Raw genomic sequence first — 16,200 nt, 5'->3', positions numbered from 1 at the left:
AGCAGGTACCTGGGAAACCATTCACTTGCCCCTTTCCCTGCAGGCTGCAGCGGTTCCTTCTTGCCTCTGAAAGCAGGGCCAGGAGGCTTTGCCCACAGCTGTCAGGGAGCCTGGGTGCTGTAGCTGCAGCATGTGCCTTTGCCCTGCAGGGGATCCAAGTCCGCAGACAGTCTCGGCTCCCCAAGTCTGGGATTCCCCCTTGCCTGGGATCACCTCCCTTCTGTGGTCCTGCATGGAGCTCCAGAGAGTGGTGGGCCAGGATGTTGGAGCTGGAGGGATGCAGGGGATTCCTCAGAGGGAAGGGGTTGGATCACGTGTGTCTATTTCCTAATGCAGGGTGTGTTCCGGGCTATATGGGGCAGGACTGTCAGTCCGAGTGTCCTGTGTGTGACGCTGGAGTGAGCTGCAGCCCCCTCACAGGCACCTGTGACGGCCTGTTGTACTCCAGACAGCACGATGGCGCACAGGCAGCAGGTCAGCAGCATGGCGGGGGAGGGAGATGGGGAGGGACTCCGGGCATTGCCAGGCTGGCTGTGCTTAGCTCTGACAGCCCAGCAGGGGAGTACGGCAGCCTTGGCTCTGCGGGGAGGGCAGAGAGGCGAAGGCCAGGTCATCTCACAGCAGCTCTGCTGCTGACATGGAAACGGCAGCAAGTACTGGCAGATTCCTGTGAGCTCCCACCCCAAGCCAGGGCCTGCGTGGGGCTGTGCTGTGGACCAAGGGGCTGCTCTACGCCCAAGTTGTGCGGGGGTAACGGAAGGTGTGCGACTGCACTGCGTAGATGAACGGTGGAGATTGACTTTGACTCAGATGAAGTTAGCTGAGCTTGTAGTATGTTGATCAGAGTCTGCTGGTGCCCTGGCCTCAGCCCCTGGCCTGTGTGACCAGCCAGTTCACTGCGAAGCTGACTATGCCTCTCCTCTTTTAGGGGCTCTTCTCCCCCAGTGTATCCTCTACGCTGCCTGGGATGAGGACATCCCAGTCTCCCTTCTCCTGGGCTACCCCGATCCTGTCAAACTGTTCATCCACTGGGACCATGCAGTGCACCTGTGGAGGGGCAGGGGCTCCCTAGTCCAGTAATGCTTTATTCATCACACTGATATCTGTTTTCTCCTGAAATGCCCCAGCCCCCTCAGGGCTGCCAGTAGCTCTGTCCCAGGACATGGAATGCCCAATGTGTCCTCTGAGTGTCACGTTGGCAGGATGAGCCTGGGACAGGGACAGCACGGTGCTAGGGCGTCACTGGTAAATGTGGTCCCTGCATTGTTCCTTACAGTGACGCCCTAGCGCCGTTCTGTCCTGCGTCATCTGCACAGCTTTACTGCCCCTCTGACTGTGATGGTGACTAGGCACTCCCGTTCTTTGGCAGCATACATCTCTCTGAAATGTCCTCCCTTCGCCGACTGGGTGTTCAAGGATGGATCCTGTGTGTTGTTGGAACACAAGGGCAGTCAGCATGAAGCAGAGCCCATTTGCAGAAGGTATCTGGCTGCTGAAGTCCTGGAAATCAAGCCTGCCCCAGACCTGGTGAGGAGATGCTTACTAAACCTTGGATCTGGAGTGGATGGTGGTTGGAGATGTATGTCTGATGTCCCACATCACAGGACAGAGAGGTCCTGTTGTGCGTGGGTTTGCTGCTAGGGATCCGGTCTCCTATCTGAGTTTGTCTGGAGTCCATATGGACATTTCCTGGGTTGCAGAGAATGCTAGGAAGCATCTGGTGTACATTACATGGAGTCATGTGCAGTGATGAATGCATGGCCCTGGTTGTCATACCCCCGGGAGCAGGATTTTGGGGTTCTTTCCCTGGAGGATGTGAGTTTGGAGTGCATCTGTGAGGCCCTGGGAAGCGATCCTGAGATTGAACGTGCTTTACAAGGGTTTGAGCATATTTCAGGGGCACAGATCATCCCTGGAGCAGCAGTGCCTCTCTCCCTGCACCGAGCCAGCCCTTCCATCTGTCCTGCTGACCTGGCCTTGCACGACTCGCTTCCCAGGCACCCTGTGAAGCCATGTCAGTCAATGGAGAGTCTAGCCCTGGTATAGGCCAGTATTGCACTTACCTATGGTTTGGGCCAGCATTCTCTGGCCCCCCTCCCCCTCAACCTAGCTGGGTTCAGACAAGAAACCAAAGGGCAACATGAAAACAAAAAGACCAAGGACAGCATAGGCCTATTACTCAATGAGGAGGGGAAAGACAATAACAGATAACACAGCAATGGCTGAAGCGTTAAATGCCTCTCTGCTTCAGTTTTCACCAAAAAGGTTAACAGTGGTAAATGAGGTAGGATCTCGGAGGCTAAAATAGGGAAAGAACAGGTTAAGAAGTTAGAAAAGTTAGATGTCTTCAAGTAGGAAATGCATCCTAGAATACCTAGGAAACTGGCTGAAGACATCTCTGAGACAGTCGATTATCTTTGAGAACTCATGGAGGATGGGGAAGGGCAAATACAGTCCCTACCTATAAAAAGGGGAATAAAGACCACCAGGGAATTATAGACCAGTCAGCTTAAGTGTGATAACCAGGAAGACAGTGGAGCAAATCAATCAATTTGCAGGCACCTAGAAGATAAGGTGATAAGAGTCCACGTGGACTTGTCAAGAACAAATCATCTCAAACTTTCTTTGACATGGTAACAAGCCTTGTGGATGGGGGGAAGCGCCTCAATTTTAGTAAGGCTTTTGATACCATGTCACATGATCTTCTCATAAACTAGGAAAATGCAGCCTAGATGAACCTGTTATATGGTAGATGCACAACTGGTTGGAAAAGCATACTCAATAGTAATCAATGGTTTGAGCTGGAAGGGCATAGTGAGTGGGGTCCAGCAGGGATATAGGGTTTCTAATTGTGGGTAACTGGACCCCTGAGGCCCCACCCCCCGACCCCACCTCATTGCTCGCTTCTCCCCCCGGCCATTGCTTGCTGTATTGTCTCCACCACCTCCCCCACCCCAGTTGCACTCCCTCTGCTCCGGGACTGGGATGGGAGCTGCTTCAGCCTGACAAGGAGCCTGCCTGCAGGTAGGGGCTGGCATGGGTTAATGACCAGGCACCTCCCCACTCCCCGTGGTAATGAGGCTTTTGATTTGGGTGCCATTTAGGCTTGCCAGATCCCTGAAAACCAGGCACCTGGCAACCTTAACTTGGCTTCTGTGTCCAGGTGCCAAAACCAAACTGTCTGCCTAAAACCTGGACAGGTGACCTCCCTACAACAGGGATCTGTCCTGGGTCTGGTTCTAGTCAATATATTCATCAGTGATTTGAATGACAGGGAGAGTATGCTTATCAAGTTTGTGGATGATGGATGTGGATGATACCAAGATGGGAGGGGTTGCAAGTGCTTTGAAGGGCAAGACTAGAATTCAAAATCTTTACAAACTGGAGAAATGGTCTGAAATAGGATGAAATTCAATAAGGACAAATGCAAAGTACTCCACTTAGGAAGGAACAAGCAGTTGCACAAATGGGAAATGACTGCCTAGGAAGGAGCACTGTGAAAAGGGATCTGGGGGTCATAGTGGATCATCAGTCTGAGATGTATTAGCAGGAGTGTTGTAAGCAAGACACAAGAAGTAATTCTTCCACTCTGCCCAGCACTGATGAGGTCTCTACTGGAGTACTGTGTTCAGTTCTGTGCACCACACTTAGAGAAAGATGTGGACAAATTAGAGAAAGTCCAGAGGAGAGCAACAAAAATGATTAAAGGTCTAGAAAACCTGATCTGCAAGGAAAGACTGGGGGGGGGAAAAATCGGGTTTGTTTAGTGTGGAGAAGAGAAGTCAGAGAGGGGACACAATAAGCCTTTACATAAAAGGTTGTTATAAAGAGGCGGGTGAAAGAAATTGTTCTCCTTATCCACTGAGGACAGGAGAAGCAATGGGCCTAAATTGCAGGAAGGACAGTTTAGGTTGATGTGATAGACCCAGGCCAGTTGGGTACAGCAGAGTAGCCATATTGGGATCCAGGAAGTGGGTGGGCAAAAGGATCCCACTGCTAAAGGATCACCCCCCTGCCCCCCAGCCTAAGGGGGAGGTCCACAGGACCTGGAAAACCAAATAATTACAGGGGACAACTAATGAACAGGGACAGGAGTGCGGTCAAAGGGTCAAACGAAGGGAACCTGACGGGGACACCAAGCAGAGAACCCCGGACGGCGCTCACTGCTCCTCAAAGGCGTCAAGGGAGTCGGTGGACGCCACCCAGAGGAACTCTGCCCGGAGGCGTGAAAGGACAGAGGATCGGAAATGGGCCCCGCAGTCGCAGGAGACTCCATCGGCCAACTTCCTCACCCTGGTTTTATAGATGGCCACTTTAGCCAGGTACAGCCGAGTAGCCTTATTGGGATCCAGGTACAGCAGAGTAGCTGAAGGCAGATATACTGGCCACTGGATTAAGTTTTCTGTTCCCTGACTGACCAGAGCAAGGGCTGCTCTAGGCTAATGAGAACATCTGACTCCAATTAACCTGCAGAGTCAGGTGAGGCCATTAAGCTAATGTGACCATCTGACTGTAAGGCCCCTCTGATACTATAAAAGGACTCACTCCAGTCAGGCAGAAGAGAGCCAGGGAGCAGAAGTGTGGCTGAAGGGCTGGTTAATGAAGACACCCTCAAGTCATTGGTAAGGGAGAAGCAGGAGAGCTGTGGGGAAGTGGCCCAGGGAAATGTAGCAACTCTGGCAGTGAAAGCTGCTACCATTAGGGTCCCTGGGCTGGAACTTGGAGTAGAGGGCAGGCCTGGGTTCCCCTACAGAAACACCTCCTGGGAGGGGAAGACAGGCCCCTGTCAGGACAGGAGGCTAAACTGTTTTGGTATGAGGCCGTAGGAGAAACAGACTGGGAATTCTCTCACCAACTTCCTTGCTGGCTGATGATGAAAAGGGCTCAGTAGACTGTATCCCTGGCTACGTGGAGGGTTTCAGTGAGTCTCTGAAGCTAGCATAAACCATCTGGAAGAACAGGACCCATGGGGACAAGGTTGGAGCTCTGCCACAGTGGACATTAGGAAAAACTTCCTAACTGTTTGGGTGGATAAGCAGTGGAATGAATTGCCATCATTGGAGGGTTTTAAGAAGAGGTTAGACAAACAGTTGTCAGGGATGTTATAGATAATACTGAGCATAGGCACTGACTCCATGAGCGCACCAGGCTGGAGCACCCACAGGGAAAAAAATTAGTGGGTGCTTAGCACCCACCGGCAGTCAACTTCCCCCCCCCGCCCCCCAGTGCCTCCTGTCTGCCAGCGGTCCTGCCAATCAACTTCTTCCCTTCCCTCCCAGTGCCTCCCACCCACCGCGATCAGCTGTTTCATGGCATGCAGGAGGCACTGGGAAGGGTGGGGTGAAGGTGTCACGGAGTCCCCAGGCGATTCTCTGGAACTGCTCCCTATGAAGCCAGGCAGGACTCTGGGGAAGTCTCCTTTCTGTGAGCAGCCTGTCTTCAGGACCCACAGCTCACACAACTTCCACCTTCCTGGGTCTGACCTCGGAGCATTTAGCATCCTCTGCCCCTCCGTGCACTTCCCCCAGCGAGTCTGCCCAGGCAGGGTCCTGGGGAAGCCAGAGGGTCCTGCAGCCCAACTCCACAGTCAGACGTGACTCTCAGCCAGCCAGTAAAATTGAGGTTTATTAGATGACAGGAACATGGTCTAAAATAGAGCTTGTTTTTACAGAGAACAGGACACCTCAGCTGGGTCAACTTGTGGGGGGGGGGGGCAGTGAGCCAGACAACCACGTCTGCACTTCACTCCATGTCCCCAGCCAGCCCCAAACTGAAACTCTCTCCAGCCCCTCCTCCTCTGGGCTTTGATCCTTTCCTGGGCCAGGAGGTCACCTGATTCCTTTGTTCTCCAACCCTTTAGCTCTCACCTTGCAGGGGGGAAGGGCCAGGCCATCAGTTGCCAGGAAACAGGGTGTCAGCCATTCTCTATGTCCAGACCCCTGCACACACCTGCCCTCTAGGGCTCTGCAATGATCATACACCCTTATCCCACCCCCTAGATACTTAAGAACTGCATAGGGGAAACTGAGGCACCCACACAATATTCAGAGGAAACATTAAGAACAGTCCCGCTTTGTCACAGAGGGCTTGAGAGAAGTGGGGCCTGGGGCAGAGCTGGGGGTTGAGCACGCCCAGGGGAAGCTGGCACCTGTGATACTGAGCCCCGCCTTAGTGTGGGGGACTGGACCAGTTGACCCCTTCTGAGGTCCCTTCCAGCCCTACATTTCTGTGATTCTAAGTGCTGGTGAGATCATGGCAGCTGGAGGAGGGGCTAAGATGGGACAGAGGTTCCGTCCCACCAAACTGCCCCTGCAGTGGGGAGGAGACCTCTGTGAGGTTCCACTTGTGGTGTTCTCCAGCACGGCTCCTGCTGGGACGTTGCATGGTCTTCACCCAGGGATCTGTAGGGAAGGGACCCTGCCCACCATGTGCAGTCAGAAGCACATGCTCAGCAATGGCTGGTGGTCTGCTAGACTCCTTCCTTATGGCAGCACCACTCTAGGTGCAGTGCCATCCTGCAGCTGCTCGGTCAAGGCAACCCATGGAGTGTGGTACTATTGCCAAGCCTGCTTCACCCCCACCTGGCCCCAGACTGGCCTGCAAAGCCCACAGATGGGTATCCCCTGGGTACCAAAGGAGGGGGGCACAGGAGAGGGCTTCCTGGGTGATATGGACCCAGGAAACTGACAGTTTGCTTCCCTGCTGCTCCTGCACTCTGCAAGGGCAGAAAATCCCTGCAGTACTTCCAGGGCAGGGACCCTTTAACTGTGGGGTCCCAACTGCCCCCTGCCCCGGAGCTGGCCAGCATGGGGGAACTGCTCATGGGAATGGGCCATGCAACCTGTGCTCATGGCAGCCCCAGGGACCAAGCCTCCCAGAGTGTGCAGAGCACAAGGTAGGGTTTGTAACACTTGTCAGAGTTGCCCCCGTAGTGGGGTGGTGGTGGGGGGGCCAGCGACAGGACTGAGGGAAGGCCTCCTGGTCGAGGGAGCTCTGGCGCATCCTTGATAGAGCATGGAAGGAGTGGCTCTGGGCTCTTCCTATTCTAGGGCAGTCAGTCTGCTCTGCAGCTCCCGGATGCCCTTGGCTTTGCCTTTCTCAGCTCAAGGCCCTGTACTGTGCTGGCCCAACGGCCAGCCCCTCTCCAGCTGTAGCCCTGGGGAAGGCTTCTTCAGCCCAGCATATTCCTGTTCTGCTTCTTTCAGCTCTGCGGGATCCCTTATGAAGGCCGAGGTCCTGAGAAGCGCTGTCCCTCGGGCTCCTTCTGGTCTTGCCAGCGAGCAGAAGGTCAGAGCATTGGCCTCCCCCACAGGAGCTTTCTCTGCTTGTGTGTGTGGGGGGGGGGGGCTGGGAGTCAGGGAGCCAGGGGGAGCATGGGCCATTTCCCTGTGCTCCAGTGGCAGGCTCCTAGCTGGGATTGCCAAGCAGAGCCCTCCACGTGCCTTGCAGAGCAGAGGCAGCTCAGACTTGCTGGCCAGTCGCTGTGTGAGGAGAAGTAGGGCTGAGTCTCGGCAGCTGCCAGACACCTGAGCCAATTCTCCTCAAGGGCCTCACCAGAAGGGGCGATTCATTATTCTCATGCTGTGCTGTGTGAGGGAGATGTCCCTTGCTTTCCTTTCCCGGCAGCTCGGTCTGTTTGGTGTTTGATCTGGGGTAGGGGGATGCTGCAGTACTGATAGTTGCTTCTGTTGTGGGTCAGGGATTCGGGGCCTGCTGTGCCTGAGCAGTGCTGCCCCCCTACCCCCACAACCTAATCAGTCATTGGGTCATGGAGCAGGGATGGTGTGTTTCTGGAGGCTCCCTGCTTCTTGTCTGAGCCACAGAGCCTGGTTCTCTTGGCACTCGTGCTGGTGGAGATCAGGAGTCTGCCCGTGGCAGCCACGGGAGTTCTGGGGGTGGCACTCGGAGGAGAGTCAGGCCCATGAATTTGAAATCTAACCATTTGCCCCTCTAGGCTGAGCTCCAGCATGGCCCCGTGCTGAGAATCTCACTGCTTTGGCCCTGGAGTGCTGAGCCAGCTCCCTCCAGAGCTCCCGGCCACTGCAGTGAGATTGGAGCTGGCCGCTGAGCCCAGGGCTGTGCAGAGCAGGGTCCCAGCCCCTACTGCTCCTAACTCCCACCTGCTCAGGGACCAAGGTGCCAGGGCTGGGCTGCCATCGGGGCTGAGAAAAGCAGCCCCCCCAGTTCACCTGAACCCCCCCCCCAGTTTCTCTGTGTGCCGTTGCTGTGGTTTCTGTGGGGCTGTGCAGGTGCTTGAGACTCTGAGCTGGAATGGTGCCCGCAGAGGCTGCTTGTCTGCCTGGCCTCCAGAGCTCCTCAGCCAGCTCTAGTCAATGCAAGGGAACCCCCGGCAGCCCCAGGAACTCACCTTCCCATGCAGCCCTCACCATTCCCCTGGAGCAGGGCCAGGCCTGGCATGTACAGGGAGTGCTGTGAGCAGAACTGTGAGGGGCAGGGCCTGACCTTGGCCTCTCTTCCCAGGGAGCTGCTGGTGGTGGGGGCTGAGTGGACAGGATGGAGACTGTTGTTGCCTGTGATGAAGGTTGGGAAGGGCGAGAGGCGGGGAGTCTGTCCCTGCCTGTGGTGCAGGTGGGCAGGGAGACTAGGGCTGGGGGGGGGCAGGGAGGCTGTCACTGCCAGCAGTGGGGCTGGGGGGGGCAGGGAGGCTGTTGCTGTGGGGGGCAGGTGTGCACAGGGAGGGTGTCACTCACAGGGTTGCGGGGAACCCTCTTTGCAGAGGTGGAGCTGCCAGCTCTTCGGGAGAAGCTGCTCATTTCCTTCCAGGATTTTGTGTGGCAGAGACACGCTTCGCTGGGGGCAGCCAAGGACTCCTGCTTCCTGCAGAGAGAGAACTGCACCGGGGTGATGCAGCTGCATGGCACCCACTACACCATGAACGGAACGGTGCTCGTCGACAGTCCTGGCTCCGGTGCCACCCTCTACATCAAGTCAGGTAGTCAGGCCCCGCTTTGCTGGGTGGGTCCCAGGGGGCAGCAGTCTGGGCTGCCCTGTGGCTGCGTTTTTCTCCTGCGTGGGGCTAAGCCCAGTTCACAGGACTTTCCAGACCCACAGGAGCCCCAGCTAGGTGCTGCCCAGCCCTGTGGGGAAGGGGCAGACTGGGTCCCTATTGTAGGTCTGGAGCTGGGACCAGGCTAGTTTGAAACACACAGGGCCTGCTCCTGCTCCATCAGGCATTGGTGAAACTCCCTCTGCCTCCAGTGAGAGCAGGATCGGGCCCTATCGCTAATGGACCCCGCGATATTGCTGTGCGGCTGGTGTGCTTGTCTTTGCAGCCTGCTCCCCTGGCTATTCCGGCATGAGGTGTGCAAGGCGCTGCCTACCCTGTCCTGGCACTCGCACCTGTAACCCCCTGAATGGCCGCTGCGAAGGGCTCCTGAGCTGTGTCCACAGGGTTGGCCTTTCCTGTCTCCATGGTAAGGGTGCAGTCCCCCTCACTGCGGGTGCAGTGGGGTGTGTGTGCATGCAGTGCTCTGATGGGAGGCACATGCACCATTCTGCTATCTGGGGAGGGACTGGGTGAAGCCCAATTATCGTGAAGGGGGAGGAGATGAATGGAGCCGGGCTGAGCTGAAGGGCAGAGCAACTAGTCCTGAGCCCCCTCCTGCCACTTGGTGTAGCCTAAAAACATACCACGAAGAGGAGAACCCCCTACCCGTCCGGCTCTGTCAGGGCACAGGGTGGGTCTGGGGGAGTTCTTACCCTCAGGATACCCTGGAGTAGATGTCAGCCAGGATGCAGCTGTAGCCAATGGTGCAGGGGCAGCTCTGTACCCTGCAGCCTGTGTGCTGTGCTCCTTCCCGTATTGCCCAGAAGTGGCATGGCCTCTGGAAACTCTCCTTCTCCTGCGCACATTCGGCTGGCAGACGGCATCTGGGAAAGGCAGGCCTGGCCCTCGCCCTCCCTGGATTGCATGGTGGCACTGGTGAGGGCATGCCCCAGTGCAAGATGCACTGCCAGTACTGAGGTGTGGGAAGGCACCACCACACCCTGCAATGCCTTTCCATCCCTCAATGGGTGCATCGGGATCCCGCAGGGGAAGGAAACATTGCATGGGAAAGGGTCTGTAACACGCTGCTGGGGTACACAGAGCTGGGAGCCGTCATGCTACTCCCCCCACCCCCCCCCCCTGCCACAGCAAGAGGGAGCTTTGCTGGCATTAGATTGCCACACCAGCCTGTCTGCCTCCCCAGCAAACTCCTCTAGGCCCTCCTGGCCCTGACCTCACCTAGCAGGTAACAGCCAGGGAACTCCTGCCCCCGAGCTCCTCAGAGCTGTTTCTCTGCAGGGCAGAGCCCCTGCCACGGTGCAGTCACAGAAGATAGGAACTTGGCTGCTCTGCTAAAAAGTCGCTACGCCACAGCTTATTATTGTACCTGGGTAAATACACCTTCCCCTCAAGCCCAGCACTGACCTGGGTCATAGTAAAAGTGAAACAAGTTTTATTAACCAAAGAGCCTGATCAGGTGATACCAAGGAAAAGGGATAAAGGCAGAGATGGTTACAAGCACATAAGTGACAATGCGCATCTAAATGTCTAAACTATAACCCAGCAAGATCTAGTCGGTGTTCAGGATGATTTCTGTCACCCCAGTCTCCTTTCCAGCTTTCCACAGGCCAGCCTGGCCAGGGCCGAACACAGCAATCGGATCACTTGGTTTCTTTGTCTCCTGAGGTGAAGGATTAAAAATGGTGTTTTCCTCTGTTCCTTATACCGCTCTTTATCTTGTCTTTATCTTACAAGTCAGGAAGGGCCCTGGAGTCAGTCTCCTGTGTCTCTCAGGGGTGCAGGAGCCGTGTTAATTCTGGTTCTCAAGTTCAGTTGCAGGATAATCCCCACTGATTTAGCTCCATGGCTTTGTGTACTGCTAATTGAGGGAAACCCACCTTCCTTTGTCTAGGACAGACTCCTGTTTGTCTCCTTTACCTGGGCTCAGCTGTCGAGTCTTAAACACATTCTAATAGCATCATACAGAGGAAATTCATAATGTTGCATGTAAGGTTAATTCATGCCTGTTACAATGCTATCAATAACCAGCATGTCATTAGCCTTCCTGTGACCCCTCACAAAGCACATTTTATGCAAATATCCTTGTAGCAGTGTTGCGGGTGTGAGTCCAGGTGTGCCTGGGGACACAGACTGCCTTTGTCCTGGCTCCTGCCCTGCCTGGGTAATGGGTGCTCCCCTATCCCTGAGACTGGCCGCTCTAGGGAATGTCCGTGGGGGAGCAGGGGCTGGGAGTGGGAGTCGGGACAGAGATCAGTTTCTGACTCTGCCCAATCCTTGGGCCGGTTCCTGCACCCTCCTGTGCTTCAGCTTCAGCTTCCCCTCTGGAGGTGGAGACAGTGACAGGTGCTGCTGTGCATGAGGGATGGCAGGAAAGCCTCTACCCACTTAGGGTCTGCACAGCGCTTCGAGATCCCTGGATGGAGCAGAGATCTCTGTGTGACTGGTGTATGGGGAGGCCCTGCCAAGTCAGTGGGCAGGGACTGCAGGCCCTGGCCCAACAGGCATGTCTCTGGTGATGAGTGAGGGCTGTCTCCTTGTTGCCTCACCAGGTCTCGTGAGTGGGAGGTGCCCCAGAGGAGCTGGCTGGTGGTACTGGGATGGACACTGTTACTATGTGGAGGAGAACGATGCCAAGACCTGGCAGCAAGCGGAGGCAGCCTGCAGTGCCTCTGGAGAAGGCATGGGGCTGCTGGCTCTCAACAGCCTGGAGGAGAAGGTACAGGGGGCTGTGCATGGTCTGAGGCAGGACACCTGGGCCACTCCCTAAGCAGAACAGGAGCCTTCCTAACTCCAACCCCTGGCTGCTCTCTCTGTCTGCCTGTGTGAAGGAAGGCAACTCCTGGGCCCAGGGCTCCTTTCCCCAGGTTCTTCTCACTGACAGTCACTGCAGTGAAACACCCTGGAGCCGCCTTGCATTTCCCCCACTGTACCTGGTCCTGCCAGTGCTGCTGTGCCTGTTGGTGGGGTAGCAGCCCAGGGAAAGGGTGAGAGGGCCAGCTGAGCTCCTTGGGTAGAAGAAATTGCTGCAGAACGGGGCTCTCCAGAGTCCTGGCCACATGCCTGCTCCCTGCTGGGCTCTGCCCATGGGGTGGGAGGAGCCCGGAGGGGCTTCCTCTGGCTCTCAGTTCAGCCTCACAAGGAGGACAAGCCGTTTCTTCACATCCAGTGCATCCTTTCTGTGCACAGGGGCCCCTGGCCTCTGGCTACTGGGCACCTACCCTGTGGGTGACATGGGGCATGTCCTGGCTGGAGCTGGCTCGGAGGGAAGGGGGAAGGGATAGCAGCAATGTGCCCATCGAGTGCAGTGGGCAGAGTGGGAACCCCTCCCTATGGGGAGGCTCCAGGGGGTAGTCCCCTCTCTAGAGGGACACATGAAGCCACTTCCCTGTGCTGCCCCCTTTCCAGTCACTGAGTGGCGGGGCGGGAAGTCTGGATACACTCCATGTGCTCTGCACCCTTCCCCAGGATGTGCTCAGGGTAGCAGAATGCCAGCTAGCCAGGAAGGAGTTTAAAGGGGCCATGGGGCAGGGTGAGCTCCTCCTGGCTGATTGTACCCCCTGCCTCTTGCCCTACATGTCTCCTTCCTTCTGGGCTGCCCTTGGCTACCTACTACCCCACAGGCCCTCCCTAAGCTCTGAGTCAGAGCGGAGATGTGCCCTGCACTGACTGAGGTCCTGACTCCATGCAGGCCTGGGTGACAGCCATGGTGCAGAGGGACAGCTGGACTGGGCTGAATGACCTAGATGGCGATGGCAGCTGGACGTGGGCAGTGGCTCAGTACACAGATGGCGCCGCCCCCTGGTGAGCATGTAGCTGACAGTAGGGGAGTGCTGGTGTGTTCCCTTGGGGTGGGGATACTCACACAGACGGGTGTGTTTGGCCTCCAGCGGCTCAGCTCAGCCTGCTGTCCTGGGGACAGTAATACCTGGCGCTGCTACTGCGTAGGGGGTAGTGCTCACTCCCTAGTTGGGCCTGGTCTTGCAGCAATGAGACCTGAGCCTCTCTCCAGCCGGTCCTCCGCACCTGCCCACCCTCGCAGAGCGGCTGGCACGGCCTGTGTACAGGGGCACTGTGAGGGACTGTAGATGAGTCCAGCACTCCTCCAGGGGATCAGCTACATGGGGTGGCATCCCCCTCCCCTCCCCTCCCCTCCCTGCCTGTGGGGACAGGTGCCTGGGGTGTTTCTCTCCCCCCACCCATCTGTGGGGCCGGGGCCTTCTCCACTGTTCAGGGACTGAGGTACCTCCTGAACCCCCCTCCATGCTGCATGCCCCCATCAGTAGGCCCAGAGGGTGGGGCATCCTGCCCAGGTGGAGGTGCCCACCATACCCATCTCTGTCCAGTGGGCTAAGGATGTGGCCCTTTCCATGGGAGGTGTTCCTGAGGGTTCCCCTGGACTGAGGTGTGAGCTGCAGGGGCTCCCTGCAGTGCATTGTCCTGTGTGGCAAGGCTCTGGCTGCTGCTGGAGAGACCGTTCTGTGCTTCTGCCTCAGGCTGGCTGGTGTGCCGCTCCTTCGAGGAGGCTGCGTGAGCATCGGAGCCCTGGGGGATACTGGCCTCACCGTGTCCAACTGTTCAGGACTCAAGCCATGGGTCTGCGAAGGAGTGGAGGGTAAGTACCTGCCAAGCTGCCCCGATGGAGAATTCAGTGCTGAGACCTTTGGGACAGCCTGGGACACCACACACTGACCAGGGAGCCTGGCAGCCCTGAGCCAGACTCAGTAACGCTCACCGTTCAGCAGCTGCCGAACCTGCTGTGAAAATACTGCATGTCTGGTCTGGCAGCTGGTCTCCTGTGCCAGCCCCAAGGATGGCAGGGTGGGAGGGGGGAAGCTCCTTGTCTCCTGTCGGGGAGTGGGTTGAAGGCTTCTGCGTGGTAACAGTTCATTGTGCTTCGAGCATGGTCTGTGGGCCTGGTGCACTGCTGGCCAGGGGTACAAATGTCCTGACTTCCATACTGCAGCCTTAGCTGCCCTGATGTGATGACACGAATGCTGGCAGTTCTTATAGGCTAATCACACTGTGGGCACCTGGGTCTGGCCTGAGGCATGTGCTGGCTACGTGACCTTCACCTGGGGAAGATGCTGCACACTGCTGCTGGGCCAGGGAGTCCCTATTTGTGAGCCCTACCGGTGCTGCTGGGTCTGAAGAATGCTGGCAGGGGTGTCATTCCCTGTTCCTTCTGGCTCCTTGGCACTTTTGCTCGCTGGAGATGCCAGTTTTGCTTTCCAGTGCTCTGCCAGAGGCAAGGCTGGGGGCAGGGACCTGCTGACATACAAAGGAGGGAAACCAGCTGGCCGCCTGGGGCAAGGAAAGTTCAGTTCCAGTTGTGGGAAGATCTCAGCTCAGTGTGGTGCCACCAGGGGTGGAACTCACTTCCCAAGAGGCATGACAGGAGTCTGTGGCACAGGGTCTCCTCAAGCCATGCTTGGTGAGCATCTCCGGTGTGTGCTTATGAGTCAGAGGCCCCCACTGCTCTGGATACATGGGCATAGGTCCCCGGAGCAGGACAAGTGAGAGCAGACGCAGCTCAGACAGTGGCAGGAAGCAAGAAGCAAAGCGGGTCAGGGTTGACTATTGAGAAAGTAGGCTAGGGTCTAGCCCAGCTCGGCATGCCGTGGCAACTGCAGCCCGGCGCAGCCCAGCACCCTGTGGCAGACACAGTCCAGCCCAGGATGCTGTTTGCCATGGCATGTTGTGTGGGGAATGGTGCACTATAGCCCAGCCTCCATCTGGGTAAATAGAAAACTTAAAGCGAGAATGCGAGCTCGGGCTGAAAAGACCAAAAAGGTGAGAGTGGGTAAGGATTGCATGGGCATTAGCCCGGGGGGGTGGGGGTGTGTGCATGCCTGCCTGCCCTGAGAGGCGGGCTGGGCCCAGAGATGGGTCATGTTCTTGGGTTTGGACTGAGTGGGGGCTTCTGTGGTTCTTCCTGATCAGTTCCTGCCCACCCCACCCCTGCTGCTGAGTGCTGTGCCTGCTTGGACACTCGCTGCTATTCCACAAGTGACTCTCTCTCTCTCACGGAGATGATCCTGAGCCCTTGTTTCTGAGACAAGGTTTTCTCTCCATGGCAGTTCCCTGGAGCCGCTGTCCCACGGGGCCTGGCTGGAGACACTGGAATGGTAGCTGCTACTACTGGGACTTGTCCTTGGCCAGCAGCACCTGGCAGGAGGGGCTGCAAGCGTGTCGGCAGTTCAGACAGACCGAGTTGCTGTATCTGACCTCGCGCCAGGAGAAGGTGAGAACCAGAGAGCCCAACCCAGCAGAGCACCAGAGACCCACTGGACTAGCACGCACCTCAGGCCTCCAAGAGGAGATGAGGTGGGGCAGGGCTCCCGGCCCTGCTGCTGGAACAGGACTCTAAGCTGGGGGCCGTCGAACCCAGCTCCCTGAGCAGGCAGAGTCCTAACACTGGAACCAAGATGAGCCAGAGGACATAGACCAGGGTCTGAAGAACAGGAAGGGGGCGGAATTGGTTGATTTTAACTGTGTAGGAAACAAGGCCCCCGTCTCTCACACAGGTCCCTGTCTTCACACTGGGCTGCCTAACATCAGGCATCCAAATGCAGAGATGCTGAGCTTGCCACTGAGCTGCAGGGGTTCAGCGTTGCTGCTAATCAGTTTAGGACCTCAAGGCCCAACTGTTTGAAAATGCTGGCAGGAGTTGGGTGACCATGTTTCCCTATGCTGAATACGGGACATGTGGTAAAATTACTGGTATTCACATGAGTTCAATGGCAACCAATCAGAACTATGCAGTACAAACATTCAAATTAACATCAAGTTGATTGAGCCCGTTTAAAAAGAAACCCTGCATAGTTGGATTCTTTTATTTATCTTCTTATCTTTAAGGCTTTAGGGCTCACATGGGGAGAGGGGACACTCACTCTCCTGTACACCTCTCACACAAGTGGGTTACCGACCAACCTGACCCTCCCTGCCTGGCATTCTCTGCCTCCATGCCTGGCTGGGCCCTGGGACAGACCCACCTCTCTTAGTACCTGGCACTGTCTTCCCAAGGCAACGTGGGTGGGGGCACACAGGGTCCCCCCCCAGATTTCTGTCAGGGTTCACACCAGAATGTGGCCAGCAGCAGCCTTTCGTCACTGTGTGGGAGGGAAGGGACAGGAGTTGCTTTCAGCTGCGGGGAAAGTGGGAGGAGAAGGGGT

At 56.6% G+C, this 16,200-nt stretch overlaps 1 protein-coding gene across 1 annotated transcript in view; it reads left to right on the top strand.

The window, feature by feature from the left end:
- The first annotated feature begins 637 nt into the window (after positions 1-637).
- LOC142000006 (macrophage mannose receptor 1-like) overlaps positions 638-16,200 on the top strand; it is a 34,626-nt gene continuing 19,063 nt past the window's right edge. Inside the window, exons 1-9 of the mRNA XM_074973985.1 lie at positions 638-653; positions 1,370-1,527; positions 7,206-7,287; positions 8,738-8,953; positions 9,294-9,434; positions 11,578-11,744; positions 12,717-12,829; positions 13,522-13,640; positions 15,106-15,269. Coding sequence (XP_074830086.1) covers positions 638-653; positions 1,370-1,527; positions 7,206-7,287; positions 8,738-8,953; positions 9,294-9,434; positions 11,578-11,744; positions 12,717-12,829; positions 13,522-13,640; positions 15,106-15,269 — 1,176 coding nt within the window. The remainder of the gene's footprint in view (positions 654-1,369; positions 1,528-7,205; positions 7,288-8,737; positions 8,954-9,293; positions 9,435-11,577; positions 11,745-12,716; positions 12,830-13,521; positions 13,641-15,105; positions 15,270-16,200) is intronic.

The sequence above is a fragment of the Natator depressus genome, chromosome 16 (genome assembly GCF_965152275.1).
Source record: "Natator depressus isolate rNatDep1 chromosome 16, rNatDep2.hap1, whole genome shotgun sequence".
Taxonomy (NCBI): domain Eukaryota; kingdom Metazoa; phylum Chordata; order Testudines; family Cheloniidae; genus Natator; species Natator depressus.
Note: the sequence above shows the minus strand (reverse complement) of the source record. Positions and strands in the feature narration are given on the sequence as shown.